The following is a 23,189-nucleotide window of genomic DNA, read 5'->3' as shown; positions in this document are numbered from 1 at the left end:
AGCAAAATTAATTTTAACCCTGAGATAACACACAATAAAATAAGTATTTAATGAGTGGATACATATGACAGGCACTGCACTGAAGCTTTCATATACATTGTCTCATGCAAACCTCACAATGCTGAGTACTATTAGCCCCATCTTGTAGTTGAGAAAGGTGAGGCTGGGGAGACATTCAGTAACTTTTAAGTGGCAAATCCAAAATTAAAATTCAGTTGTGTGCGAGATCCCAAAGTCCATGCATGATCTTCACTTCCATGCTTTCTGTGTTGTAATGTCTCTCAAACTGAAGACTTTTACCATCAATTTATGTGGCAGGAGGAGGCCAGACTGTGATAGGAAGCTAGCTTCAAAGTAATTGATAAAAATGAACTATGATCATGACATAGAGTAGGCGTGGGATGAGAAAAGAACCAAAAACAACCTTCTCTTTGGTTTGATAAATATATTTTCAAGTTTCTAATATCCTTTAAGTATCTTAACTATAAAGGTCATAAGCCTATAAGACAAGTAATATTATTGTATTCATTTTGCATAAATTACCTTAATTTAAAATTTCAATACCATCAACTAAGATGGCAGATAATACATAAATTAAAAAACTGAACAAAAGAATACTTAATATATAGAAATGTAGAGGAAGCCATACTTACAATAGCCTTGAGCAGAAACCATGCCAAGAGACAGAGAAGACATATTAGTATGAAGCAAACACAGCAGCCAATAGAAGGAATGATTTAGTAACTCATGAACAGAAGTAAAAGATATGCATTTTTTTTTTTTTTTTTCAGAAATGTACATTTTTCTTTCTTCTATGGTCTCCTCATCCTGTCTCGTTCTCTGGAGAGTTTTATATACTGTGGCTAGCACAAATTAGCCATATGACTGGATAAAACAATGCTTTTCTGCTTCCATGCTAAAAACAAATAACATAAAAATAATAATAAAAATGTGTAAACCATCCTACACTAAGACTTAAGGTCACATGAAAGGACTGTGCTTTTGAAAACAGAAATAGGCAGACATTAGGTTGTTGTTCTTCAGATGCGACTGATTCCATTTGTCAGGGGCAACACTGTAGGTTAGTGAATGAGAAAAGTAAGGCAAAAACATCAAAAATATGCTGGGGAAACCACCTGTCCTATACCACACTGTTTATTTCTTCAAACCATTTGGAGGCACAGCTTCAGAATGTTTTCTATCTGAATCTTGTCTACATATAGAAAAGAACTAAAATTTCCATTTAGTATACAGCAAGATATCGCATTACCATTTTGGTAGTAAATAAATCAACTAATTTATGCAAATAGTATTTTATAGGGTGGTATCACTTCTGAAATATGTTTTCTTACAGAAATGGTCCACAGCATATTTAATTAATTTAAGGTTGATTACCACAGTGTACCTAATCAGACAACAAAATTATTTTTTAAAGATTAAATTCCTTTATTTTAGTTTTGATATAAGCAAGTAAGATAATCAAGTACTATAGTTATCAGTGCAAACACTAAGGTTTAGCTGATACTGATGTTTTTTCAATTTTACTTTCTATGTACTACTCCCCCCCCTCCCCACCAATAAAAAATGAACAAAGGTCTCCTCAAAATTTTAGACCAAAACTAATTATACAATTATCTCAATTTCAAGGCCCTAATGAGTTCACCAAATTAAGAAACGTTATCCCCTTTGGTTCATCTCTAGGATACTCTTAATAAGGCTTAATAATATTTTAATACACTAATGGTGGTTTTGCTTCACTTCTGTGATTCAGCAGCTTGCATAAAAGCATGCTTAAAATAAATCACGACAGTTCAAACTAGTTCCATATTAATGAGGGAATAAGGTAGTTTAAGTGTTAGTGATAACAACCTTAGGAGTATAACCCCCCAATTTGTGAATTTAAGAGAGACTACAAAAATATTAATTAACGGATAAACTAAGATCACTGATCTTAGAAGGAGAAGCATGCTCCCAATATAAACTAGATGTACCTTTAAGAAGCTGACAAAAGTAAATCACTGATGGGTTTTTTATGTCTAATATTCTTGGGTTTTAAGTAATACAGTTGTTTAACTTCCCTTCTTGGATTCCTTTTGTCATTATATCTTATATTAATAAAGCTAGATAGAACTAGATAGATCTATAGTTCTGAAGCTGATCTCCAAAATGACTTAATCAATAGAAGCAATCGATTATACTTCTAAGACCAGAGTTTATAGCAAATTACACTAGCTGGGTACAGGGGGAAAAATCAGCTGGTTGAAGCAAAGACTGATCACTAAAATTCAGTTTTCTTCCTTTATATACTATTTTGAACACTTCATAAATCTCAGCTCTATTGTATATTGTTAATTAAATTTAACTGATTTGTAAAAAATGCTTATTTACACTTTTCATCAAAGATGGACTGACCGCTCTGTGTTGTATAAGCACCATGTTAGATGGTGGGTACACAGAGATGAAGGAAGACAGTCCCCGGGCTCAGTGCATTTACTGTATTCTAGTGTGGGGGCCAATCAAGTAGGCAGGGCAATGACAAAGACATGCAGAGTGCTAAGAGAATTAGAGGATAGGTGAACTTATATTTGAGTGGGGGTAATGAGAGGGATTCAGAAATTTAGAGATGGCAGGATTCTAGGGATGGCATTATTTTCTTAATATCAATTTTACATGAAAGATTTCTACTTAAAAATGCAAAGTTTCTATTGGTATTTATTTTTTGACCACAGGGGAAAACCCTATACTTCATTTCTGAATACTGAGTTGAGCACATTTAAAACCTAAAGCTCCAATTAATTCCTTATCTGATAACTAGCAATGAACTTCTAATTCTCAGGAGAGTACATCTGGAAGAGACAATTAAAATACTATCTGGTTATATTTTATAAGGAATGATAGTAAAAAGGAAACACTGTTTATTTTCTATAAGCAATATAATTCTAAATTATTTCAATAGAGACCACCAAATAAAAAAATAAAATCTTTTCTCAACACCGAGAAATCATTGAGCCATAGATGGTGCATACTAAAACTTACATCTTCTGCTTTTGAGCCTTGATCCTGTAAAGATTTTTGCAATTCTTCAACTTGTGACTGTACTTCCAGAAGTCTTTGATTCACCAGCCTAGAAATCAAATGTACATTAATTTTTCAAGTACTGAATTATTTATGCCTTTTACTTTACACCATATTGCTAAAGAGACAGTATAATTAGCAAAATAAAGCCTCGTGTTACGTGTTATAGCAGTAACTCACTTTCCTGATTATTTTTTATACTGCTAGAAAGTAGAAGGATGGAGGGGTTATAGGAACACAGTTTACTTATGCTACTGAAGTTGTTTAGCTGGTATCAAAGAAAACAAGACTGTACTAGATTTAGGATGTTAAATATAAACCCCATGGTAAACACAAAGAAAATATTAGAGAATATGCAAATTCATAGAGACAGAACGTCAAGTATAGGTTTCCAGCGGTAGGGGGCAGAGGCAAGGGAAAGTTAATGCAAAATGAGTGTAGGCTGGTGTTTATAGCAGCAATATTCATGATCTGCAATGGATGTTGGTGGCCTCAGGGTACACTGACTGATGAACAGAAGGGCAAACTGTGCCGTATACATACAATGGAATATCGAGCAGCGGCAAGAAGGAATGAAGTTGTGAGGCATGCAATTAGGTGAATGAACTTTGAGAACAGTACATTGAGTGAAATAAGCCAGAAACAAAAAGACAAATACTGTAATGCTTCACTGATATGGACTAAATATAATGTGCAAACTCTGAGAACTGAATCTTAGAGCCTAAGTTATCAGGGGAAGGCTTATTGTAAAAGGTCCTAGACTGTAAGCTTTTATAGCAGTCACATCTATTCCTGCGTTGTCAAAGTTATTTCTAAATTCTGAGATGCTGAGCTCTTTGTGTATATCCTGGTCATTCCCTGGAACTTTGGATATATCTGTGTGACACCTAAGACTCAGAGCTAGAGTTCTGCAGCAATGAAAGTCAGCATTACCCCGTAAGGCAACTGTTAAAAAAGCTGAAAAAGAAATCAGACTTCAATTAGAGATATGAATGAAGCTGATCTGGTTAGGACTAAGGCAAATCAGACTAAAGGGTAAAGGACAATATTGACTATGTTTTAAAACTTCAACTTCTGTGTGAGACCAATAGAAGAGACATTTATTTGGTGCAAAATTTATATTTTCTGAAGCACACTCTCTAATTTAACTTCTATGGTCAAGTTTATTCAAATACCATAATTACATGGAACCTTGAAAAGGGAATGAGATCTTGTTGGTTTGTACAGATTAGTGTGATGCCCTGATACATCCCAGAGTAATTTGGGCAGAGAATAAAAAAGTATTTGCAAAGCCACCTTGAGGGAATGGGGGAAAATGGGGAAATATTAAACTTCCTTACTTTGGGAATTACAGATACTCTCGCAAGCACTGGAGACTACAAGTTTAGTAGGCTTAGCCCTCAATCTTGGGGTTTGCCCTTATGAGGCATGTTGCTACAAAGGAGATGCTAAGCCTACTTATAATTGTGCCTGAGAGTCACCCCCAGAGACCCTCTTTTGTTGCTCAGATGTGGCCTCTCTCTCTAAGCCAACTCTGCAGGTGTAAATCTCCCAGGCAGTGAGGGACATGACTCCCTCATAGAATTGAGAATGGAGGGAAGAGAAATGAAACAAAATAAAGTTTCATTGGCTGAGAGATTTCAAATGGAGTTGAGAGATCACTCTGGAGGGTATTCTTATGCATTATATAGATATCCCTTTTTAGTTTTTACTGTATTAAAATAGCTAGAAGGAAATACCTGAAACTGTTGAACTGTAATCCAGTAGCCTTGATTCTTGAAGATGACTGTATAACTATATAGCTCTTAAGGTGTGACTGTGTAATTGTGAAAACCTTGTGACTGGCACTCCCTTTATCCAGTGTATGGACAGATGAGTAAGAAAATAAAGACATTAAATAAATTATAGGGGAGATAAGGGGTATTGGATGTTTTGGGCATTCTTTTTAATTTATTTATTTTTAATTTTTATTTTTTTGAGTAATGAAAATGTTCAAAAATTCATTGTGGTGATGGATGCACAACTATATGATGAGCCCACGAACCACTGACTGTACACTTTGGATGATTATCTGTTATGTGAATATATCTCAACAAAATTGCATTAAGAAAAATGAGTGTAGGGTTTCTGTTTGAGGTGAAGAAAAAGCCCTAGTGATGAAAGGTGGTGAGGGGACTGCAACATTGTGAATGTTATTAATTCCAGTGAATGGAATGCTTGGGTGGGGCTGGGGGGTTAAGATAGGAAAATCTATGCTGTATATATGTTCTTTTTTAAAACAAATAAACAAAAAGCAAACAAACAAACAAAAAGGAAGGAAAGAGAAACTAAAGGTGTACTGACAATTAAATGCAATCATGATACAGGATGGGACCTAAGGATGAAGAAGAAAAGCTCAAAGGGACATTATTGGAATGTAAGAAAAAACTGGAATATAGAAGGTAAGTTTATATTAATCTTAAATTTCTTGAACTTGATAACTGTACTAAGGTGATTACGTAAGTGAATATTTATTCATAGGAAATGTACATGGAAGTATTATGTGTTCAAGGAGCATGATGCTGTCAGTGTTCAGCAAATACACAGATGACACATGGGATGATATAACATAGGTGTTATAATTTAAAAGGTAGCAAAATGTTAAAATTGGTGGGTCTGGGTGTCTTGGGAGGCAGGGACTGGTCTTATTTTTGCAATTCTCCTGTAAGTTTGAAATTATTTCAAAATAAAAGGTTAAAAAAAGTATAATTACTGAATTCATACAGCTGTCAAAGGGGTGAGGATGATCTTGGGATCACAATATACTCTGAGCAATATGAGAGAAAGATCATGTATACTTCGAGAAATCTAATATTTGAAATTTGAGGAATTCTGATATGGTTCTAAATTTCAACCTTTAACCTTTTCTGAAACCTGTTTGAGAGTCAGCCGGTAGTAAAGACTAAAAAATTAACTCATTGGGAAAACTAATTGGAAATGACTTTTTTGTTTTTTTGTTTTTTAAAAACTTTTTATTCTAAAAGACTTTCAAACATACAGGACAATTAAAAAATAATATAAACTTACACAGAAAACTACAGTATAGCCCTACCTCTCTCCCCTAGCCAGATCCATCAATTTTAACATTTTGCTACATTTGCTGTATCATTCTATTTAGCTGTCTATCCATTGATCTATTTCCTTGTTTTTTTCCTCTTTCTTGTGTGTTTTTTTAATTCAGTTTTATTGAGATATATTCACATAGCATACAGTCATCCATGGTGTACAATAAACTGTTCACAGTGCCATCTTATAGTTGTGCATTCATCACCCCAATCTATTTCTGAACATTTTCCTTACACCAGAAAGAATCAGAATCAGAATAAAAAAGAAAAATAAAAAAAGAAAACCCAAATCACCCATCCCATCACACCCGATTTTTCATTTACGTTTTGTTCCCATTTTTCTACTCATCTATCCATACACTGGATAAAGGGAGTGTGATCCACAGGTTTTTCACAATCACACAGTCACCCCTTGTAAGCTACATTGTTATACAATCATCTTCAAGAGTCAAGCGTACTGGGTTGGAGTGTGGTGTTTCGGGTATTTACTTCTAGCTATTCCAATATATTAAAACCTAAAGAGTGTTATCTATATAGTGTGTAAGAATGTCCAACAGAGTGACTGCTCAACTCCATTTGAAATCTCTCAGCCACTGAAGCTTTATTTCGTTTCATTTCGCATCCCCCTTTTGGTCAAGAATATGTTCTCAATTGCATGATGTCAGGTCCAGATGCATCCCTGGGAGTCATATCCTGCTTTGCCAGGGAGATTTACACCCCTGGGAGTCAGGTCCCATGAAGCGGGGAGGGCAGTGAGATCACCCGCCAAGGTGGCTTAGCTAGAGAGAGAGGGTCACATCTGAGAAACAGAGTCACTCAGGGGGAGACTCTTAGGCACAATTATAAGCAGGTTTAGCCTCTCCTCGCAGCAACAAGCTTCATAGGGGCAAGCCCCAAGACAGAGGGCTCAGCACATCAAGCCGTCAGTCCCCAATGTTTGTGAGAATATCAGCAAGAATCTAGGTGAGGAAGTCAAACACCTCTGCATTCTCCCCCAGCTCTTCAGCGGGGCCCTGAATATATATTTTTATTCTCCACCCAAATTACTTTAGGATGTGTTGCTATTTCATTCTAATCTATACAGACCTACCATAGCTCATTTCCTATTCAAAGTTCCATGTAATTGTGGTATTTGAACAAACTGACTGTAAAAGTTATGTTGTTTAGAAAATATAGATGCTACACCAAATAAATATCTCTTCCCTTTGTCTCACAAGGATGTTGAAGTTTGAACACAGTTGAAGTTTGAACACAGCCAGTTTCAACCTTTACCCTTCAGCTTGATTTGCTCTCGTCTTAACCAGATCTGCTTTATTCACATCTCTAATTGAAGTCTTGCCTCTAGGAAATGACTTGGCTCTAGGAAATGGATATTTTTTCACTGAAAAATATTAGGATAAGGAGAGAGCTTTCCTGACTAAGGTATCTAAAATACGCTCAAGGGCAAAGGAAAAATGAGATGAACACAAGACTTCTTTTGCCACTGGGGTTACGTGATTGTCAGCTCTTTTTTACAATTACTCTCCCTCTACCTTCTCAGTTTCCAGTTTTCCTAAGTGTATTTAATAATTATTCTTTCTCCATGCTCTCAAGAGTCAATATAAAATTTTCTTCTTCTGTTTATGTTAAATTATGTTCTTATAATCATCCTATTATTTATACTGATTTGCAGTGTCTGTTGCTTCTACCTCAGCTGCTTTAAACATTAAAGAGTAGGGTACGTAGAATTGTCATAATAATATTGACTCATATCTGGGAAATAAAGTACAATAGACACAGATTAGTTTCAAACTATGAAACTATTAATAACTGTTTAACTAATATAAATGTTAGATCCCTCAAAATGACAAAATATCATAGCACTAAGGAAAAGATATTGTATTTGTTATCATAAGAAACTTCAAGAAAAGAAAAAAAAAGACAGTCACAACAAAATATAAAAGTAAACTTGTGTAAGCTATTACTTTTAAAGTAACTTTGAAAGAATGCATCATGCTGTATGTTGAAAATGTACAAGCAGAAACGTGTTTTTCTTGTTAAATCTGCCAGATTCTAAATTCTCAAAATAATTGAATTGTTCATATGATGAATGATTTTCTTTTTTTAAGGTCACAAGAAATGAGAGACTGGAATAAAAATGTTCTGTCAATTCAATTATGAAGGTTTGCTTTCCCCACACCAATGGATCCTCTGAAACACTGGCCTGTAAGAATGGGATAAAGGATATTAACCTGATAATGACTGTGACTTGACCTTGGTGTGAAAGACTTGGTGAATTAACAGTGATATATATATATATATATTTTCAATCCTTTGGTTTTAATTAGCGACTAGAAAGGAAAAATGGTAGGGCTTTGGTATCATTTTGCTTGAATAAATAAAGAGGGGAATGCTAATATAAAGAGGTATAATACTTTTTGGCAAATCGGCCTGAAAGTGGAGGAATGGATTAAAATACTGTTAAAAGGAAACAGAATAGCACATTATCACTTTTCAAAATGCAATTCAAACCTTTGTTTAAGGTAGTCAAAGTCAAGGCAAATAAAGAAAACCTGTGGCCAAGTGCAGATATTCCTACCTATTTTCTGTCTCCAATTCATTCTTGCGTAGATTTGCATCATCTAGAAGACTTTGCAGTAAAGCAATTTTTTCATTGTCTGAACCCTCTTGGTTAAGTTTTAACATCTTATTCTCATGTTGAAGACGAATAAGTTTTTCCCTGAATGAGCAAAATAAAAACTGATGATCTGGTAGATGAAAATCCAGTTATGCAAAGTTACAGATTTAATACATAGAGTAGAAGTGAAAAACAGAGAACCTGTAAAGAATTTAGCTCCTATTACAACTGGTTAAGACCATTAATTTCAGAACTTAAGTACTTTCACTTTAGAACAGACAATCTGAAGACAATGGAGTCTTCAAATATCCAGATATAATGAAAAAGATTTCAAAATTCTATTTCCTTTCTGTTTTAAACATTTAAGCTATGAGTGCATACATTTACTTGTCCATCAGAAAATATGATCTCCAATGCTATTCTCTTAAAACTTCCTGACACTTACTATAGGGAAAATACATTTGAAGATATAAGGAAAGATAAAACTGTTGAAGAAATAATTCATTCTCTATATAGTGCCCTCTTTAGAAGGTCCCAGGCAGATATTACTATCAGACACCAGATACTATGGAAAGTCATACTTCTCATGAAAAAAGAGAAAAAAAAGAAAGAAAGAACATGAAAAAAAAACCACACCTCTGCTCTTATTTTATAAGCACCATTCATCATATAATGTACTTTTGCTTTTGCTACTGGGAAGATGAGAGCCAAATTCGTGGGCCAAGTCAAACAAATATATAGAATTTGATATATTTTTTATCTAGACAGCATTGACTTCATCTTATTTTTAGACTATAAACACTTGTGGGAAAAAAATGAAAAGATAATACAAATCCATTTATAACTCTACAGTGCAAACTAATATTGAAATAATGGCCTTCTAATTCTATGCATATATACATGCATGGAAACATTCTGAAAATGGGATCATACAGTACATGTTACATTGAACCTGCTCTTTACACTTAAAATATCATGATCTTTTCATATCATTAAATATTTAATATTTTAAATCACATATTGCTAGCATACATAGATAAATCATTATTTAATCAATACCCAATTATTAGACATTAAGATTATTATCAATTTTGAATTTAACATTTTAATGATGATCAATTTTATACATATGCCTTTCTGTATGTCCTTAATTATTTCCTTGGGATCAATTCCCAGAAATATAACTGTATAGACACTTTCTTAAGATAACAGACACATTCTCCCAAACTTCTATTCCTAGTGTATGAGATTTTCCCACACCTTATCATCAGTGAAAATCAGAATTTAAAATAGACTTGCCAAATTAATTAAGAATATTAAACCCCTGTCTTTGATATGTATTGGAAAATTTTCATCCCTGTTTGGTATTTCATTTTCTTGATAGCACTTTTGGACACAGAGATTATTTTAATTTGTATGTAGCCATACTCAGAAAATCTATTTTATTTGTTGAATATTTGTTTTATCATTGTTCTTTTCATTATTTTAAAAAGTCAACTGCATTATCTGTAAACTTCCCTACATGGTTTTTTAGGCATAATCATGTATTTATAAATATCTATAAAAAACAAGTGTTCATTCATTCAACAAATTTTCTTCATTCAATTAGATATATAAAGTAGCAGATGAGAGAGCAGAAAAGTAAAAGACATACAAGCTGCTCCCAAAGTTGGTGTTGCATTATAATTTGTTCTTCTTAAATAAATGACAAAAATAAACTGATATTGTTTTCATTTATTCAACAAGTATTAGAATGCTGACTGCAACTTTTATCATTTTTAAAACTCTTACACAATAATTATATTATTTGATACACCAAGGATCTTATGAGGACTCAAGGCCTGTGTCTATTTTAACTAAGGAGCAAACTAGCTCAGCAAATGTAAAAGCAATATGCACAGTGAATCATTCCTTCCTGCTAGACACTTGGCATCCCTCCCTGCCCCATTCTTCTCCTCAATTTTTCATTCTATACATAAATAAGCTATATATTAAAATAAAAGGAATTTTTAAAATGCCATGACTAAATAAAATTGTCAGGTATTACCAAGGGAGGAGTAGTAGAGACGGGTAGTTATGTCCTCCTGTCTATTGCACTATATCTTTCGCAGAACCAATCCATGTAGTCACTATATAAATCTCAGTGACTAAATACTTTGCAGGCTGCTGGCTAAGCATAACCTTTTTCTTTGGGCCAAGTATTTTCACTGCTAAATGTCTGCTGAGAATATCCAAATGTGTGATATATCGTCTTCAGTGAAATGTCTATTTGACTCCTTTCCCCATTTCTTAATTGAGTTGTCTCCTTATTTTTGGGTTACAATAGTTCTTTATATATTCCAGACAAGTCCTTGTCAGAAATATGATTTAAATCAAGTTGGGCCAGTTGAAGAATGCTTCTAACAAGCTGAGAACAAAGAAATTTAATACTGAGTTCATGTTGAAAGTGTCAGTAACAAAGGTAAGGAATTGACCATTTTCATATTGTAGAGGACTAAGTTTTCTGCAGGAGTACTGTGCAGTGTGACTGCAAACATCACAATCTACTTTACCTGATTTCAGGTGTAACAATCTCTGCTGCCAGACTATCTGAGGACTCCTGACTTCCCAGAGGCATTAGCCCTATAAATATACATACACAAATACAAAGTTAATAGAAAACACAGCTATCTCCTTGTTTTTAAAACCAATGGGAAAGAATATTAAAAGATGTGGTAGACCGTTATTGTAGTGTTCCCCAATGAATGATGCATTCCTACTATACAAACGGATTATAAAAGTCACACACAATTAAAATAAAACAACAATTAAAAAAACCCCTCAAATACAGAAGTTCATAAAGTAAAATATTATAAACACTGGTCACCTACTTTATTTTTTTATTTTTTAGACTAGTCAAGTGAAGCAGTGGGAGTAGAGAATGAACAAAGGAATCTGTAACTGACTGTGATCAATTAGTTGTAACTTTCACTGCACTCAGAACAGCCTGGTCACCTACTTTTTAAAAACAGCTTTTTCGAAATATAATTTACATACCATAATTTTTCCCCATTTTAAGTATATAATTTATGATTCTTTGTAAATTTATAGAGTTGTGCAACCATTACCAAAATCAAAATTTAGAATATTTTCATCACTCCAAAAAGATCTCTCATGTCAATTTGCATTCAATCCCCATTTCCGTTCCCAGGCAGCCACTAGTTTACTTCTTATCTCTACAGATTTTCCTTTTCCTATCATTTCACAGAAATGAAATAATACAATATGTGATTCCCTGCATCTGGCTCCTTTCGCAAAACATAATGTTTTTGAGCTCATCCATGTTGTAGGATTTATTAAGTTTGTTCCTTTTTATTGCATTACGTGGAAATACCACATTTTGCTTGTCTGTTTACCAGTTGATGGACATGTGGATTGTTTTCCCTTTTGGGCTAATATAAGTAATGCTGCTATGACATTAGCATACAAGTCTTTGGGTGGCTATACATTTTCATTTCTCTTGAGATCTCTAAGATCCCAAGTAGTGGAACTGCTAGATGTCATGGTAAATTTATATTTAACTTTTTAAGAAACGGCCAAACCGCTTCCCAAAGTGGCTGCCTTATTTTACACACCCACTAGCAATGTATGAGGGTTCCAGTTTTGCACATCCTCTCCAAAACTTGGCTTTGTCAATTTTTTTGAGTACAGACACTCTAGTGGATGTGAAATGGTATCTCATTGTAGTTTGACTGGAATTTCCCTAATGACTAATGTTACTGAGCATCTTTTCATGTGCTTCTTTGCCATTCATGTATCTTCTTTGGTGAAATGTCTATTTGACTCTTTTCCCCATTTCCTAATTGGGTTGTCTCTTTATTTTTGGGTTACAATAGTTCTTTATATATTTTAGAAAAGTCCTTTATAGAAATATGATTTAAAACATTTTCTCCTTGTCTTTCCATTTTCTAAATGGTATCTTTTAAAGCAGAAAAGTTTTAAATTTTGATAAAGTCCAATTTATCAATTTTTTTCTTTTTTGGACTGAGCTTTTTTTTTTTTAATTAAATTCAGTTTTATTGAAATACATTCACACACCATACAATCATCCATGATATACAATCCACCATCCACAGTATGATAACAGTTATGCGTTCATCACCACAATCTATCTCTGAACATTTTCCTTACATCCGAAAGAACCAGAACAAGAATAAAAAATAAAAGTGAAAAAAGAACACCCGAATCATCCCCCCATCCCACCCCATTTTGTCCTTTAGTTTTTATCCCCATTCCTCCATTCATCCATACACTAGATAAAGGGGGTGTGATCCACAAGGACTTCACAATCACACTGTCACCCCTTGTAATCTACATTATTATATAATTGTCTTCAGGAGTCCAGACTGCTGGGCTGGAGTTTGGTAGTTTCAGGTATTTACTTCTAGCTATTCCAATACATTAAAACCTAAGAGGTGTTATCTATATAGTGCATAAGAATGTCCACCAGAGTGACCTCTCGACTCCATTTGGAATCTCTCAGCCACTGAAATACTTCGTCTCATTTTGCATCCCCCTTTTGATCAAGAAAATACTCTCAGTCCCACGATGCCGGGTCCGCATTCGTCCCCGGGAGTCATACTCTGCGTTGCCAGGGAGATTTACACCCCTCGGAGTTGGGTCCCACATAGGGGGGAGAGCAGCGAGTTCACCTGTCGAGATGGTTCAGTTAGAGAGAGAGAGGGCCACATCTGAGCAACAAAGAAGTACTCAGGGGGAGACTCTTAGGCACCATTACATACAACTTTAGACTCTCCTTTGTGGTAATGAGCTTCATAAGGGCAAGTCCCATGCTCAAGGGCACAGCACATCAAACCGCCAGTCCCAATGTTTGTGACAACATCAACACCTGGACTGTGCTTTTTGTGTCATGTTTAAGAATTCTTTATTCTTATGGTTTTTTCCTTTAATTTTCTTCTACGACTTCTTTGAAAAATTTTAAAGTTTTAGCACTTAATTTTAGTCCTGATCCATTTCTAGTTAATTTTTATATATGGTGAAAGGTAAGGGTCTAAATTAATGTTTCTGCAAGTACATATCTTTGTCCTAGCACTATTTGTTCAAGATATTATCCTTTCCTCATTGAATTGCCTTGGCACCTCTGTTGCACATCAACTGACCGTAAACGTTTGGGTTTATTTCTGGACTCTCAAATCGGTTCCATTGATCACTATGTCTATCCATATGCCAGTACCATGCTGTATTGATTACTCTAACTTTATAGAATAACTTACAAAGTTACTATATACTAACTTTATACAGTAAGTTTTGAAATCAGGATGTGTATGTTCTCCAACTCTGTTCTTTTTGAAGACATGTTTTGACTATTCTATTTCCTTAGCATTTTCATATAAATTCTAGGATCAGCTTGTGAATTTCTACAAAAAACGTTTGCTGAGATTTTGATTGGTACTGCATAGCATCTGTAGACCAATTTGAGAAGAACTGCCATGGTAACTATATTGAATCTTCCATTACATGAACATGAAATGTCTCTTTAGATTTGTATACTGACCTTGTATTGTGAGACCTGCTGAACTCATTTACTAGTTCTAATTTTTTGCATGTGGATTCTTTTGGGATTTTCAACATAGGCATACCATGCATGAGTAAAGACAGTTTTACTTCCTCCTATCCAATTTGGATGCCTTTTATTTTTCTTTGTCTGACTACACTGGCTACCTCTAATACCATGTTTAATAGAAGTGGAAAGAATGAACATCCTTGCCTTCTTCCTGATCTTAGGGGAAATGCATTCATTCTTCATCACTAAGTATGAGGTTATCTGTAGGTTTTTCCTAGATGCTCTTTACCAGGTTGAGGAAGCTCTGCACTATTCCTAATTTACGAGAGTTTTAATCAAGAGTAGTGCCATTTCTTAAAAAAAAAAAAAAAAAAAAAAAAAAAAAATTATTATTGGAACATATATATACAACTCAAAATTTCTCATTTTAACCAAATTCAAGTATCCAATTAAGTGGTAATAATTGTATTCACAATATTGTACTACCATCACCAACACCCATTACCCACTTTTTTTTTTACTTCAAACAGAAACTCTGTACCCACTAAGCTATAATTCCTCATTCCCCTGGTAATTTGTGATCTATGATCTGTGTCTATGAATTTCCTTATTCTAGGTATTTTATATAAGTGTGATCATACAGTATTTGTCCTTTTGTGTCTGGCTTATTACATGTTATAGCATATATCAGAACTCCATTCCTTTTTATGGCTGACTAATATTTCATTGCATGTGTATACCACCTTTTGTTTATCCATTCATCTGATGACAGATCCTTGGGATGTTTCCACCATTTGGCTACTGTGAATACTGTTGCTATGAATATTGGTGTACAAACATCTGTTAAAGTCCCTGCTTTCATTTCTTTTGCTTTACTTACTTTAAAATATATATATACACACACATATATAAAAATATTTTATTTTGAAATACATTCAAGTTTATGCAACAGTTAGAAAAATAATACGACTCTGTTACAGAGAACTCCAACATATCCCACCCTTCTCCCAGATACACACATCCACCAATTTTAACATTTTGTCCATCTTGTCATATCTCCCTCGCCCACCACCAATTCATCCACTTTCTGAACACTTCAGAGTAGGTTACATATATCGTGGTTCTTGAACACTTAATATTGTCAGGCACATTTCATAAGAACAAGGATAATCACTTATTTAACCAGCTAAAGTACACTTATCAAGTTCAAAAAATTTAACATTGATATAAAGCTTATAGTCTACATGTCAAATTTTTCCTATGTCCTAATAAAGTCCCTTTGGAGCCTTTCCTCCTCCCTTGCTAAATTCCATTCAAAATCATGCATTGCATTTAATTGCCATTGTCTCTTTAGGTATTCATTCTTTCTTTTTAATTGTGGGAACATATATATGACATAAACTTTCCCATCTCAACCACCACCAAGCAGATCAGTTAGTGGGATTAATCATATTTCCAATGTTGCATTAACCTCACCATCTTCCGTTACCAAATCTTTCCTATCTCCCCAAACAGAAATCCTACACCCTTTCTTCATTAAATCCCCATTCCCCCTTCCTCTAACCCCTAGCAACCTGTATTCTAATTTCTGTCTCTATATGATTGCATATGCTCCAATATTTTTTTTTTTTGTAGTTGCCATGGGGCTTAAATTTAACATTCTAAATCTATAACAACCTCCTTTACTTTGATACGAATTCATACTTTACACAAACTGTGTTTCTACACCTCTCCATTACCCCAACTGTATGTAGTTCTTGTCACAAATTACATGCTTAATCATTTTGAGTCCAAAACCACTGATTTATCATTACATTTTGTGCATTTGCCTTTTAGATCCTTTAGGAGGGAAAAAGTGGACATACAAACCAAAAATACACCAGGACTGGCATTCATATTTATCCATATTGTTACCCTTACCAGAGATCTTTTATTTCTTCATGAAGTTTTAATCTATTTTATTGGGATAGAATATATATTAAGTGAAATTAGGAACCCACTACTTAATAAATCAAGCCCTCAACTTCTTGCTCTTGTGAAACTTAGGGTTATAAATGCGAGGCTGAGCCCTCCTATAATTATGCCTAAGCGGCACTTACAGGGAACGTCCTCTGTTGCTCAGATGTGGCCTTTCTGGCACTAAGCCCAACTCGGCAAATAAATTCATTAACCTTCCCCCAACGAGGGATACGACTCCCATGGGAATGAATCTCCCCAGCAACATGGGACATGACTCTCAGGAATGAGCCTGGCCCTGGCAGCAAGGGATTGAAAATGCCTACGTGACCGAAAAGGGGAAAAAAAAGAAAGGTAACAAGCTGAGGTCACAGTGGCTGAGAGATCCCAAATAGAGTCGAGAGGCTCTCCTGGAGTTTTCTCTTATACAAGCTCCAGCTAAAGATCCCAAATGGCCACAGCATGCCATGCCCTTACCAAAAGTAGTCCCCAAATACCTAGGTCTCCACCTGAGAGTCTATAAAAGATTCACTCGCTAAGCTTTATCTCTCAGAAACTTAAAATCCACCAGAGTGTCCCTATACCAGACAAGTCCTAAAACCCAGAGGCAACAGCCTTGTTAAGAACAACTTTCAGATGCAGCCCCCTTCCCCATATGGTTGACCCCCCTTTCAATATGAACAAGTTAGGGTGCTCACTGCCTAGACACCCCTGAAGATGGAGAAAGAGACTAAGTGAGAGGAAGGGGTAGTAACAAATAAGATAAGATTTAACAAAGGTCTATAAATACTGAAACTTTATGTAAATATATATATTTTTTTAGATGTTGGGTGTTGGAATAGCTGGAAGAAGGTAGATGACATGGTGGAACTGTACCCTATGGCATCCTTTGAAATTTGCTCTATAGTTACTTGTCGAATTGCTTTGAAAGTGTTCACCTTTCTGAATATACCCTATATTGCAAAACAAGGAAGGAACTGAAACTGTGGAACTGTAACTCATAATAATTTTTGAAATTACCTGTATAACTGCTTGTAAGCTGTACACTGAGGGCTGACACCTTTCTGTCTGTATGTTATGTTTTATAGTAATGGAAATAGTTGAGGTTGTGGAACTGTGACCCATGACATTTGTGCTGGTTTGAATGTATTATGTCCCCCAGAAAAAGCCATATTCTTTGATGCAGCCTTGTGGGGCAGACATTTTGGTGCTGATTAGATTTGCATGGAAATGCGTCCCACCCAACTGTAGGTGATAACTCTGAAGAGATATTTCCATGGAGGCGTGGCCCCACCCATTCAGGGTGGGCCTTGTCAGTGGAGCCATATAAATGAGCTGACAGGCAGAGGGAACTCAGTGCAGCTGTGAGTGATATTTTGAAGAGAAGCTACAGCCAAGAGGGACACTTTGAAGACAGCACAGGAGCTGCAGATGAGAGACATTTTGAAGATGGCCATTGAAAGCAGACTCTTGCTCTGGAGAAGCTAAGAGAGGAAAAATACCCCAAGTGCAACTAAGAGTGACATTTTTGAGGAACTGCAGCCTAGAAAGGAACGTCCTGGGAGAAAGCCATTTTGAAACCAGAACTTTGGAGCAGACACCAGCCACGTGCCTTCCCAGCTAACAGAGGTTTTCCGGACACCATTGGCCATCCTCCAGTGAAGGTACCCGATTGCTGATCTGTTACCTTGGACACTTTATGGCCTTAAGACTGTAACTGTGTAACCAAATAAACCCCCTTTTATAAAAGCCAATCCATCTCTGGTGTTTTGCATTCTAGCCGCATTAGCAAAATGGAACAACATTCTTTGAAGTTTGTTCTCTGCTTGCTAAATCACACTTTGAGAGCTGTTATTATTATGTATGTGTGTTGGAGTTCACAATGAAAAATTGCATTAAAAAATAAACAAATCATGAGGATGAAGATGGGATAAGACACATCAGGGTGCCATTCCCCTACAAAATTTTTGAACAACTAGCAAAAACTGGCAGAGCCATTTTTCTTAAAACTCTGGGGGTGGGGGTAGGGGAAGGGTTGCAGTAACTGGGCAAAGGCCAAATCAAGAAAATGCAGCTTTAAAAATGGTAGAAGCTCTTGGTGCCCGAGCTCCCACCCCTTCCCTAGCCCAGTGAGGAGCTACCCTCCCTACCACTGTGGGTCTCTGGCCCTGTTCCAGAAGCAGAAGAATACCCCTGGGCACATACTAGGGTGCCTATACGTTAGTGCCAGTCTATCAGGTGGCAGTGTGAAAGACAGAACCAGGAAACTTGTCTCTAGCTCAGTCTTCCAGGACTTGCCCTAGAGGCAAATGCAGCTTGTGGACAGCAAAAGCAGTACAAAAAACAATTAGGCAACACAATTAAAAAGTGGGCAAAAGACTTGAATAGACATCTTTCCAAAGAAGATATATATCATGAATATATGCTCAATATCATTAACCATCAGGGAAATGCAAATCAAAACCATAAGGTATCATTTCAAGGCTGCTATTAAAAAAATGGAAAATAACAAGTGAGAGGATGCCGAGAAATAAGAACAATCATTCATTGCTGGTGGCAATGTAAAATGGTGCAGCCACTTGAAAGACAGTTTGGCAGTTCCTCAGAAAGTTAAGTATAGAACTACCATATGTCCTGGTAATCCCACTACTTAGTACATACCCAAAAGAATTGAAAGCAGTAACTTGAACAGATATTTGCACACTAATGTTCATTGCAGCCCTATTCACAATTGCCAAAAGATGGAAACCATCCAAGTGTCCATCAACAGATGAATGTGTACACAAAATGTCGTACATACATACAATGGAGTATCATTCAGCCATAAAAAGTAATGAAGTTCTGACACAAGCAACCACATGTTGAGTGAAATAAGCCAGACACAGGAGGAAAAAAATATATGATCTCACAGATATGAAATAATTAGAATAAGCAAATTCATAGTCAGAAACTAGAATCTAGGTTATCAGGGGCTGGGGTTGAGAAGGGAATGCAGAGTTAATGCTTAAATTGCACGGAGTTTCCATCTGGGTTGATGGAAAAGTTCTGGTAATGTATGTTGGTGATGGCAGCATAACATTGAGCATGTAATTAACAGTACTATATTATATAGTTTTGAATGTGGTTAAAAGGGGAAATTTTAGGAGGTATATATGTTACTAGAATAAATATTAAAAAACAAAACAAGACCATACAATTGTACAACACAAACAGTGAATGCTAATGTAAGCCCTGGACTATAGTTAATAGTCCGATTATAATAATGTTCCTTCAAGCGTACCATACTAATGCCAGGTATTAATAATAGGGTGGGATATGTATCTTATGCATGCTTTTTTGGTAAACCTACAATTTCTCTAATTTAAAAAAAAGGGACAAATATTGTATGATCTCAATGATATAAAATTAGAATAAGTAACTTCATAGAGTCATAAACTACAATACAGGTTACCAGGGGCAAGAGTGGAGAGGGAATGGCGGGGGGGGGGGGGGGCGGGGTGTTACTGCTTAATAGGTTTATAGTCTCTGTTTGTGGTGATGGAAAAGTTTTGGTAATGGATGGTGGTAACGATAGCACAACAATGTGAATGTATGTAACTGCAGTGAACTACTTGTGATTAAAGGGGAAATTTTTGATTTTATATATGTTACTAGAATTAAAACAGTAAAGAAAACATAGGACTGTACAACACAAACAATGAACGCTAATGTAAACCATGGACTACGGTTAACGGTATATTTATAATAATTTTCTTTCATGAATTGTAACAAAGGTATCACACTAATGCAAAGTATAATAATAGGGAAAACTGAGTGTGTGAGGGGGGAATATGGGAATTCTGTAGTTTCTTCATGATTTTTCTTTTATCCTACAACTTCTTAAATAAAAAAAGATTTTTTAAAAATCATGTTCTTTTGGCTACTAAAATATTTTTACCTTGGGTTGTGAGCTGCCCTTCTTGAGCCTGTACACAACGAAGCTCTTCAATAGTTTCCTTTAGAGAATCCCTTTCTGTTCTTAACCTCTGGAGGGACATAAAAACAAGGGAGGTGATTTAAAAACAAGCTGTAAAGTTTATTCATCAGTGGTCTTTGCCTTACACAATAGAACGATAAATAGTAGTGAACATGGACATGTTTTATCTTTTGATATATGAAAAGGTCATAGAAGAAGGAAAATCTTAAAATAATTTTTTCATTTAACAAATATTGAGTATATACAATGTGCAAGGCAATATAATATGGTATCTACAGTTAAATGTAAGAAATTGCACTGTCTACTCCTTCCTTAATAAGTACCTACTTTCTTAAATAACATTCTTTTCATTAAACACGAAGGATCAAAGAACAAAGTCTGTAAACATTCATGAATCATGACAAAGTAAAAGTATTTTTAAAAGATTCAAAATATGCTGAACAACAACAAAGAATTGTGCCCTACATATTAATCACACAGAAAACAGAAAAGCCACATAAATTTATAGAAAGTTATGAGCAGAGAAAGTCAGAAGGCAACAGTGGTAGAAAAGGTAGATATATATAAAAGAAATTAGAATGGAAGTCAAAATACTCATTTTATCTTTTATTTTAGATATATTTCTGAAATACAAATGGAAACCTGTAATTTAAAAATAAACAGGATCTTTACTTTTATTCATAAATAGAAGAAATTAATGAAGTAGTTAAAAATGAATTAAATATCGTCTTAATTTTAGCAGTTCCCAAAGCTAAAATGCCTATTATATACTCACATCCTTTTCTTTTTGAAGACTGTCAACTTTTTCTTTTAGCCGCTTATATTCAAAATCTAATTTATCTGCTTTCTTTGATTCTTCAGACAGTCTATTTTGCAGTTCTACTACCTGATACAGAAAGATATCATTAATTTCTATAATTTGAAACATTAGAAATGATCACAATTTTTTTATTCAGATGTATGAACTCCCCCTAAAAAGACTCAAATATATATAATAAAGCAGTCCAAAAGAGCGGAGAACAAGGAATAAAAATCTTCCCAGATACTATGAGTTCCAAAACCAGAATCTTCTAGAATAATAACTCAAAAGTATGCAAGAATCCACAGGGCTTAAAACCTTCATGTTATAAAACAAAAGAAATGCCAGGAGAAAATAACCAGTTGCACAGCTAAACTTAGAAAGTTAGGAAAATTTTCAGGGGCTAAAACTGGTGTGGGAAGTTGGTGTACAAGCTACAGGTACATGAGGTACAACTGCCAACACCAGGAAGGAGTCTGATGGCTATTAAACCACCTTGGCTCTATAAGTTGGTGAGTCAGCAAAAAAGTAGGTTAGAAAAAAAAAATCCACACTGACAATGTCAATAAAGAAACTTGTGTCTTTCAGTGGGAACAAAAAAGGAAATGATGATTGGTTTGGGGTGAGGCTGTTGTGTTTGATGGGGCATTCCATGAGCATGTGTCCCATACAGCCAGAAATATGAATCAGACTTTCTAGAGAGGGATTGGGGTTTGAGGCATATATCTGAGAGTTACTCTTGCATGGATGTTTATAAAGAAACAGTTAAAAATAGGAAATTTCATTGTTAAAAAAAAAAAAAAAAAAGACTTGTGTCTTAAAAAAGAAAGTATCCCTTGAAAATTTGTACCCATGGCCTGCTAAAAGATGAATTTGGGTTTGGATTTTTACTACTTGCCTTGTCTGAGTAACTGTAAGCCAAGCAATGAATTTAAAGTGGTCCTGGTTGGTAATGCTGTGGGAAATTTGGTGTAAGTAAACACATATATTGTCTGAAAGTCCACTTCAATCCAGCCCCTCCCGGATTCCCCAACATAAAGATGGGCCAAATGAAAGAGCAAAATACAGAATTAAAAAGGATATAAAGAAGTAGCCCTATGAACAAGAGTCAGCAGAAAACAGCAACAGAAATAAAAACAACAAAATAGCAGGGAAGAACCCAAAGACTTCAGATAGGAATTGGCAGATGCAAAACACAAATACTTTAAAAAATTAAAGAGAAAATCTAAATTATGAAAAGGAGTAAGAGATCATCAAAAATGGCCAGAGAGGTTTGAAAAAGCACCGAAAGAAAATCTGTAGAAAGGAAAACATTATCACTGAAAAATAAAACACACTAAACAGTATATCAGACACAGGTAGAAAGAACTAATGTATTATACAGTTTCTCTACAATATTTCTAGGTGTAGATTTATTATTTATTTTGTTTGTAATTCATTGTTAATTCTAAATCTCATGTTCTACATTAGTTCTGAAAAATGTTCAGCCATCCTTTCCTTCAAATAATGCCATTTCTCCTAAGAGATTTTAAAGTCAAGAGGTTACTCTCATGCAAGCTTCAGTCAGATATTACAAATTGCCATGGTTTATCAAGCCCCAACCAACAGTATTCCTGAAAATCCTAAAGAAAACCCAGGGCTCTATCTAACACTCTATAAAAGTTTTACTTATTGTTTTCTAGAAACTTAAAACTACTAGATTGTTCCTATGCCAGATAAGCTCTGAAACTTAGAAGAACCAGTCTCTCTCAGAACATCAACCAGCTGCATTTTCCTACCCTAGAATGCTGACACCCCTTTTCAACAGGAAGTTAGAATGGTCATTGCCCAAATATCTGTGAAGACTGAGAAAATGATCAAATGAGAGGGAGGAGCTGTAACAGAGAAGTTAATATTTAACAAATCGTTATGACTACTGAATCATTACAGAGATATTTCTTTTTAGTTTCTAGTGTATTAGAAGTAAATACCTGAAGTTGTGGAACTATAATCCATATTATACTTTGAAATTTGCTTTATAACCACCCGTTAAACTCTATTTTGAAATTTATCACTTTTCTGTGTCTTATTTCACAAAAAAATGTTAAAAATAATTATAA

At 35.0% G+C, this 23,189-nt stretch overlaps 1 protein-coding gene across 2 annotated transcripts in view; it reads right to left on the bottom strand.

Moving 5' to 3' along the window:
- Positions 1-23,189, bottom strand: part of HOOK3 (hook microtubule tethering protein 3) — a 134,333-nt gene that overhangs the window by 15,142 nt on the left and 96,002 nt on the right. For both annotated transcript variants that reach the window (XM_037812507.1, XM_037812508.1), the window contains 5 exons: positions 21,067-21,177; positions 20,253-20,340; positions 11,349-11,418; positions 8,758-8,898; positions 3,037-3,124 (listed from right to left, as the gene is read on the bottom strand). In XM_037812507.1, the coding sequence (XP_037668435.1) occupies positions 3,037-3,124; positions 8,758-8,898; positions 11,349-11,418; positions 20,253-20,340; positions 21,067-21,177 (498 nt within the window). The remainder of the gene's footprint in view (positions 1-3,036; positions 3,125-8,757; positions 8,899-11,348; positions 11,419-20,252; positions 20,341-21,066; positions 21,178-23,189) is intronic.

The sequence above is a fragment of the Choloepus didactylus genome, chromosome 20 (assembly GCF_015220235.1).
Source record: "Choloepus didactylus isolate mChoDid1 chromosome 20, mChoDid1.pri, whole genome shotgun sequence".
NCBI classification, from domain to species: Eukaryota; Metazoa; Chordata; class Mammalia; order Pilosa; family Megalonychidae; genus Choloepus; species Choloepus didactylus.
Note: the sequence above shows the minus strand (reverse complement) of the source record. Positions and strands in the feature narration are given on the sequence as shown.